Source organism: Benincasa hispida, chromosome 10 (genome assembly GCF_009727055.1).
Source record: "Benincasa hispida cultivar B227 chromosome 10, ASM972705v1, whole genome shotgun sequence".
NCBI lineage: Eukaryota > Viridiplantae > Streptophyta > Magnoliopsida > Cucurbitales > Cucurbitaceae > Benincasa > Benincasa hispida.
In genome coordinates this window covers 30,432,192-30,441,124 of record NC_052358.1, presented here as the reverse complement: position 1 = coordinate 30,441,124, position 8,933 = coordinate 30,432,192, and the positions used below count along the sequence as shown (strand labels likewise).

At 32.8% G+C, this 8,933-nt stretch overlaps 1 protein-coding gene across 2 annotated transcripts; it reads right to left on the bottom strand.

Annotated features, from left to right (window-relative positions):
* Window positions 1–291: 291 nt before the first annotated feature.
* On the bottom strand, window positions 292–3,452 carry LOC120088918 (uncharacterized membrane protein At3g27390). Of its 2 annotated transcripts, none has more exons than XM_039046356.1 (10): window positions 3,314–3,452; window positions 3,106–3,214; window positions 2,780–2,972; window positions 2,226–2,362; window positions 1,854–2,142; window positions 1,639–1,745; window positions 1,344–1,506; window positions 1,067–1,262; window positions 748–988; window positions 292–681 (listed from the first exon to the last, which is right to left on the bottom strand). In XM_039046356.1, the coding sequence occupies exons 1-10, from the start codon at window positions 3,405–3,407 to the stop codon at window positions 477–479; spliced, it is 1,734 nt and encodes a 577-aa protein (XP_038902284.1). In that variant the 5' UTR covers window positions 3,408–3,452; the 3' UTR covers window positions 292–476. The 2 variants fall into 2 exon arrangements, with proteins under 2 accessions (XP_038902284.1, XP_038902285.1); XM_039046357.1 differs by having other exon boundaries at window positions 1,854–2,055.
* Between the last annotated feature and the right edge of the window lie 5,481 nt (window positions 3,453–8,933).

Sequence of the window (8,933 nt, the reverse complement as noted above, 5' to 3'; positions counted from 1 at the left end):
TCATTTCAGAGACTAATCATCCAACTCATCCTCATAGATAAGTCTCAATTATCAACGACATTATATAAAGAGACTAATCATCTCGTGGTACGGTCTTATACAAACTTTTTGTATAAGATACCCCTGCTTGCATGTCTCCACATGAATGGTCAGATAAGACCATCTGAAGGTTGTTAAAAGATTATTAAAAAAAAAGTATAAGAAAGCCAAAAAGTATAAGAAAACCGTCTTGATAATAAGGGGTTGAAATAAACTAGATAATCAAAATAAACTTTTGTTATGAACATCATTTATTTAGAATTCTATCCAATATAATAAAACAGCCATTACTTACTACTGAAAATCCGACAAGAGAGAGCTAGTTGTCCAAATATTTGCATCATCACTTGATTCACTAAACATGAAATTGTTCCCATCTCAATGAACTCTTCTGTAACATAATAGCAAGATAGACAACAGCAAAAATCGAAGAAGTTTCATACTACATCAGTGATGCTTGGAGCTTTCCGTATCGTGTTAGCTGTTTCCTCTTCCCCAAAGCGCTTGCTGCCGTTTATAGTTCTCATAGTCTTTACTGAACTGCCCATCTGGAGGCCTTCAACATACAATACCTTGATCAAGCTCCTAAATCGACGTCGAAAAGTCGGAATTCGTGACATCGAATTGACAATACCCTGCAATCTGTAACACAGAATGATTTAGACACTTAAAAATGACAGTCAAGTACATCAACAGTTGAGTAGAAACCTTCTAAATATGGCTTGCAATTGCGCTCTCCTCACGGCATCGTTGGAAGGAAAGCCAAAGTCATCCCAATCCTCAGGTATTTCATTTCTGCATCTCATGATCAATATTCTCAAGCATTTTTCTTCATTTTCTTCTAAATGCAATCTCTTTATTTGCTCCTTCATAATTAACAATGGCCCAAGAAACCATTCAAACATTGTGTCCCTTGGCAAGTTTGTCCTTGTCAACTCCACATCATCAGCTGGAAGTTAATGTATATTTTGATGTAGCCAACTAATATAATCAAAAAATTTATCTTGGAGTTGAAGAAAAGACTTACAGATGAGTAACCCGGAGGAGTTCGACTTTGCAGAGGAAAGCAAGCACTGTAATATACACCATGCTGGTAACTTGATGCTTAACTTCTTACAGTTTCCCTTTAGAATGCATTCCTCAATGTTTTCCATTGTTATCAGACCGTTTTGGAGAAGTATTCTACCATTGACTTCACAGGACTTGAACAACCAATCCCAAACCTGTGGCCAACAAGCATTTTAAGATCCAACATAAGATGGTAGTCATATAGCTTTACAACTCTGTAAACTGTACAGCATTACCTGGATGGGTTTGTAATGTTGGATCGCCCATTTCAATGTTCTCGACTGCTCTGAGACAAGTTTATGATTGTTTGAACCATCTCTTATACTTCTCCTGTCATTTTTGTCATCACCGCAATGCTCCCTCTCGAGGTCTGAGCTCATGTTTCTACGATATTTTGGCCTGGCTGTCACAACAATAAAATACATAATCGAAACTCATCGCATGAGCATCTACATTATATTAAGAAGAACAGGAAAAAGAAATGCCGGTCTTTCTCAGCCTCCCATTCAACAGAAATTTAACCATATTCACCTGGGAATACAAGATCCCTCCCGCAAGTAGAGTAGATCATTCACATACTCATCAAATATCGAAACCACCGACAAGACATACGCAAGCCCCAACCGAAACGAGTCTTCCTGCAAAATGTACATATTATCATATTAAACTTCAAACGAGCATGTAAGTAAAATACAGAATCCACACAATTTCCCAAGATGCAACAGCTTGAATTGCTCACAGAACACCTGATGAACAATAACTCCAGCATAGAGCCCCAAAAAAAAGCTAGAGACAACTGCACTTGTCACCGCTCCGACAACAGCCAGGGGCCATAAAATGATGGCAAGACCAGCAAATGGAACACATACTGCCTCCAGGAATGGTCCTTCTCTACCAACCAAATCTTCCAATAGCCTCTTCCATCCTTTGAATAACATGTAAGGACTTCTGCATAATGCAACTAACGTAATAAAAAGAAAATCAACTGGGACACCAATCAAACTGGCCAACAAACAACATGGAAGTCTTGATAGCCTGACCAGGATAAGGCAGAGTGTAAATCTTCCAATAAATTTCCTACAGAGTTGAAATGGAAAAGAGGAGAGGAAAGCACTTACTTCACTTCCATGGGCTTCTCATCACTGTGCATTAACTCACTCAGTTCATCCATGTATGAAAAATAAGAATGGAAGCAGAAATCTGTAAAATCCATCACAACTAAACAGCTTGCTTTAATTGTGGACAAACAACCATCCTGTTTATAGTAACATCATTTGTAAAGCCAATGAGTTTCAAACAAATATGCTGAAGGTTTAAAATTAATATCAAGAAAACAGAGTTGAAACAGTTCTTATCACATGCAATTATCTTGTTGGATACCTTAAATCTATTAACTATCATATATAGAGATATATACATATTATTATTTACGATTTTGATCCTAGAATTTGGAGGACGCCCTCTATAAACTCTCTATAATATGATATTATTCTTTATTAATAAAACTGCTCTCTCACTCACGTGGAGGTAACTAACACTAATAGTGTACGTAAATCTGTATTGATTCTCTATTGTTTTAGATTTTTTCTGTTCATCTTGAATGATCAATTTCTTAACATATCTCAAGACAAAGATTACTTCAACCAATGCCAAAACAGAAAATGGAACTCACAGCAAGACAATGATAAAGTTTGTCAGTAACGCCGGCTCCAACAGCCTCAAAAGTTGCAATAAGAGGAACGAAAAACCCATATCCAATCCCACCAAGTAAGCTTCCAACAACACCAACAACTGGCCAAAGCATCAGTGGTAGGGGCAAGCAAACAAGCACCACAGTCTTAAGAACTAGACCTAACCTCTTGGTTCTGAAATTAAACATAAAAAAAATGAAACCCCAAATGGTCAGCGAATCGAAGGCAGCAAAGTAGTGGAGGAAAAGGGTAATCGCTAAATCGAAACAACATTAACCAGATTCAACGAGGTATCTTGGAAATGTACCTAGCCAAGCAGAAGAGAGTCCAGAAAAAATGCGCAGGAAAGAGCCCAACGATGACAGATGAGTTACCAATCACAACAATGGCGGCCGCAATTGGGGCAACGATTACAGCTGAAAAAATTCACAAAAGAGACATTAAATCAGACATTATATGGTCAAGATTGAAGAAAAGTAGTGGTTAGATGAATGGCGAAGAAGGGGTGAAATTACCTTTAAGGAAACCAAGGAGGAGAAGCAAGAAGAAGAAAGGAAGGAGGGAGACGAAGCTCCAAAGCTTTGGGAAGAATCCAACTGGTACTCGCATGAGGAAATTTTCGGGAATAAATGAAATCAGAGTTCAATACAGAGTTCATTCTTAGAGGATATTGCAGAGAATAAGGCGGTTGAAGAAAGTGCAAAATGGAAGAAGAAAGACTGACGTGGCACTTGATTGGGCTGGCAATGACACGTGGCTGCCAAGAATGTCCGGATTCTGGGAAACACGAGGAAATTTAAATGACACGTGGACCAAAATAAATATTGTTAAAACTATTAGAAATCCCATTTTTTCAAAACTCTTTTTTAAGGCGTCTCTAAACTGTTTCTTTTAATGATTATGATCAATTTATTTTTTTAAAAAATTAATCTATCAATCTTTTCTATAATTTTGAAAATATAGAAATTAATATTTTTATTTTACTATGCTCGATAAAAAAAAAAATTCCCACTTAAAATTAAAAATTTATTTTCAAATGTATAGGAAATATGCAGACTAAAATTGGCATTTAAAATTACATAAATTAAATTTCAATATTAAAAATTTTCTGAGACTCGAATTTAATAGTATGAAACTAATCTTATAATTAAGATTTTAATTTGATAAGTTAGTCAAGCTGAAAAGTAACTCTAACGTGTTCAGTAAAATTTGAATAAACAAGATATAATGATATGGAAACTTAGTTTTAAGGGAATAATTCTTTTGGAAAAATTAATACACAACAAATTGATAAATTTGTGGAATTATTTTAATACACAAAATATTTTTTTCTTTAATTTTAACTAATTATAGAATTTCAAATTACTTGAAATTAAAAATGTTACCATCTTGGAGTCTGTGTAGTTGCAGTCTAGAAACAAAATTTTGAATAAGGGATTGAATGAAAAAGGAGTTGCATTTCAATTTGAGGGTAGATACAAAAATTAAATTTTATTATTAACAATTTTTCAAAATGTGTTTAATAATATATTTATAAACTATAAAATCAATTATAGTTACTCATCAAATATTACGTTGAATATAAATTATTACTAATTAATATTTGAATTTGTTTTAGGTTGATTTTGTACCTCATATAATATATAATACATATTTTAATTTAAAAAAATAATTTAGTTTATAATGTAAAATACTATATTTGTTATTGTTTTTATCTTTTCTATTATATTTATGTATTTTAAAATTTCAAATTTAAAATATAGATACACAGAAAACATAAAAAAATATTGTTTTCAGAATTCATACTATTTTATCAACAAAACTCTAAAACCATCTTTAAAAGAACAAAATCCGACCGTACTAAATGCATATTCACTAAACTCAATATATCTGAAAACATAAGAACAAAATCAGAATTGCCTACCAAACACATATTCACTAAATTCAATCCAAACATACCCTAAAATTTTCATATTTTATGAGTATATAAAAAAAGTTTTAATCCGTCATTTTTCACCATCAATTGGAGCTACATCTTTACTTATTTTCGATCCTGTTTAGTAACCAATTGATTTTAGTTTTTCGTTTTTAAAAGTTAAGTCTATAAACACCTCTCACAACTCAAAATTTATTGTTTTGTTATCTATTTTTTTTACCAATATTTAGAAAAATCAAGCAAAATTTTGAAAACTAAGTCCCGTTTGGTAACCATTGTACACCCTCTTCAATGTTGGTTTAAAACCGACATTAAAGGGCTTTAATAACATTATCTTCAATGTCGATTAAACTGACATTAAAACCCAGAATTCTTATAGTGATCTTTTTGTTTTTATTTTTTAAAAATTAAGTCTATAAATGCTCATTCCACCTCTAACTTTCTTGCTTTGTAATTTATTTTTGGAAAAATTATTCTTTTGGTCCCAAATTTTCAACATTAGGTATGTTTGGCTTTTAAGATTTAAAAATGGACACTTTTAATCCTGAACTTTGAAGAATGGTTTTAATAGGTCCCTCAACACTAACCAGCGCTAAATGCAAACAAAAATATGATTGGATTTAAAAATTCTAGACATTGTTGCTGATTGGGCTTTCCAAATTTGTCTAAGTGGACTTTTATTTTTAAACTAGATCAAATTTAAGAAAACAAAACCGTAGAATCATTAAACCACACGTTTTCTTTTTCAAATAGGAAAAGCTTCTTGCGCGATGCAGCTTCATCACCTCCTCCTCCTGCTTGCGCGTTGCAGCTTCATCACGGGTCATTCTAGCCAGTGAATTACAATAACTCATGGTGACAAAAGCTTCATCTTTAATGGTAAGCACATCACTGCCTCTTTCTCCACAAAATTCTCCTTTTCCATCATCAACATCAATCCCATCATCAACATCAATCTCAATTCATCAAACTCTTGAGCTTCAATGGGTATCTGTGTTTCATCAAATACCCATCTTTTCAAAGGCAAACCCTTAAACTGCTTTTGAATATTGTTGTACAAATGTCGCACACAAAATCTGCGATCGACATTTGGAAACATGTCCTCAAAAGTCGAAACAAGACCTTAAACAAAAACAACCAAACAAACAACATGGAGGTGGGTAAAAGGGAAAAACTTTTTCTTCTTCTTCTTCTTCTTTTTTTTTTTAAAAAGTAAGTTACCTTTTGTTGGTCTGAGATGAAAGATTAAAGAAACTATGTCCAACTTGATTTTATGCTCTAAAACTCGTAGATTGTAAATGCAACATTTGATCGATCATTAATAAAGTGTTATCAATATTTATTACAATAAATAGTTATTATTTATCTTGTCTAAATAACCCTAATCCAATAAACTAACATCTTAGACTGTTGTATGAGTTTTGAATTGTACGGAAAGACATCCAGTGATCAGTGTTCAAGATACATATATGGATAAAGCTGGGTGTCTTATCCAAACGACATTATGGATACGACCCATTTTGTATTTGATACAAACGTAATGATTCAAAGCATTCGTGTAGGGGACATGCGAGTAGGGTATCCTATGCAATTAGTTTGCATAAGACTAGACCACGAAAAAGTAACCATTAGATGTAACTCCATTGATTAGTTTCTATTTTCACTAGAATGACCTAGGGAACTTAGTTTTAATCTCGGGTGAGTTATGGACTCCTGTTCATGAGGGATTATCTTTTGATTTGTATGGGTGAGAGTGGCCAGTTCGTCGGCTCAATATGCCTACCATTTTAGGGACAAGATCGAGCAGGAAGCTAGGAATATAATTTCACAAAATAGAACACATTCTTTCCTGACTTTATGGTAAGTAGATGAGTGTTCCCTTAAATGGTGTCTCTACGACTTGAACGAAGGGCTCTACCCTCTCACTGGCTCGAGAGGGTTTCTGTTTGATGGTTGGATCATAAACAAGATGTTCATTAAAAGAGCATTGGTACTTATGGATGTAGAGGCAACCAAGGGGTAAAACGGTAATTTGATCCTACTTGCTGTTAATGGTCAATATCCATGGACAAAAAAAATATATCTGTAGTGAGAAAAGTGCAACTATGGGTCTATAGTGGAGTGTACCCACAATTAATGAATATTGATTAACTTGTTTATGAGTTTAGCTAATTAATCTCATATTGTTGAAGCTTCTGATCTGTAGGTCCATTAGGTCTAGCTCATAAAAGTATTGAGTTAATTAAAGTAATTTGAAATGTTCAAATTTACTGAGGAAAAGAATATAATGTATAGTAATACATTATAATATAAAGTTTTTTTTTTTTTAAAATTAAACTTTATAATATAAATTTATTTTGAATTTGATTAAAAAATTAATTTAGTGGGAGAATTAAATATTTGAAGGAGTTCAAATATTTAATTTAATATAAATAATATTCACAGTAAAACTATAGGTAATATGAGGAAAAACAATTGAATGTGATATTTAATTTACTGATTAATTATTTGGAGAATTAATTAATTATTAAATTAAATTAAATTAAATTTGATTTAATTAAATTCATTGAATTAGAACTTTAGGTTATGAGAGAGAGGTGTACTAGAATATGATTCTAATGTACATTTAATTAAATATGAGATATTTAATTATTATTAATTTATTTGATATTTATTTGATTTATTCTAATAAATTAAATTTAGATTTAATTAAATAAATTTATTGTTATTTAGTTAAATAAATTAAATTTGATTTAATTTATTAATTAAATAAATAATGAATTTAAATAAATTAGTTATAACAAACTCCCAATGTGGGGTATATGGGAGTGGGAGAGTTTCCCAATTCTCTGCATCAAAGAATTAGTTTTTATTTTTCCTCTTTAGCTTTTGGTCTTCTGAAATTCCCTCTAAGGATCCCACCTTCTTCTATTTCACTAGCCCATGGAGAATACTGGTGAAATCTTTTGGTGAAATCGATAAAAAAAAGTTGGTGAAACTCTCAAAAGTGGTCAATGAAAGTAAGAGTTTCTAGATTTTATTTTCCTTTTTAATGTTATTAAAATCTGAAAATGGTCTAAAATTTCTTTTGCTGTGTTTGAGATTTCATCCCAGCACAACTGTCTTTTGTCTTTGCCTATACCACAACCCATGCAATAGGGTATATGCCATCATTACCATCTATTCCAACTGTGGCCACAAATTCCCTTGGCATGTGTCACATCCCGCTCCAAATTATCATACCCTAACCAAAGACGAGATGCAATGATAGTAGGCTCCAAGCATGCATTGGAGCCTACTGTCAAATTTTCCTTGAACTTGAAACTTAATTTGAATTAAATATATTAATTACACACTTACAACACCATGATCCTACTGGGGTTGATATCCTAAATCTCATAGGGCCCTGTAGTTTGTAATTGTATTGTACACATATTTTATTTATTTGATAAATTATGAGATGTTTTATTTGACACTTAGTAACTTATACATCAAAGGTTATCTTCTGTCGCTTAAACATGTATGTAGAGACATACAAGTGGAATACGTTTAAGTGATAACCTAAATGGTTTGTAGTAGATGGATAAGGTTGGATACCTTACCCTGGTGACACTACGAATATGATCCGCTTTGTAGATGTTACAATTATTGTAAAGTGCTACAAATGATTTGATCTTGATCATTCATGTGGAAACATGTGAGCGGGAGTATTCTATACAAAGAAGTTTGTATAAGTTTGGACCATGAAATGACTAGTTTCATTATATAACATCATTCATAATGGAGTTCACTAGGATGACCATAGGTGACATGACTTGAATCCTGATTAAGTTGTGAACTCTTACTTATGAAGGCAGTCATTTGATTTGTATGAGTGAGAGTGGCCAAATTGCTGACTTAATAAGCCTACCATTTAGGGGATTCATCTGATTAGGAAACTGGAAACATAGCTACACAAGAAGGAATTCACTCATTTCCCATTGTTTGGGTAAGTAGATAAATTGCTCCCTTAAAGGCTGATTCCGGGGATTGAACAATGTAGCGCCACACCCTCTTCTAACTTGAGAAGGGTTTGGTCATAGTTGGACTATGATTTATTGTTCATTAGAGGGATCAGTGGTATTTAAGGAGTTAGATGTAACTACGTGGGAAAAACAGTAATTTTGGCCTAGCTATACGTACGAACAATTTGTGAGGGG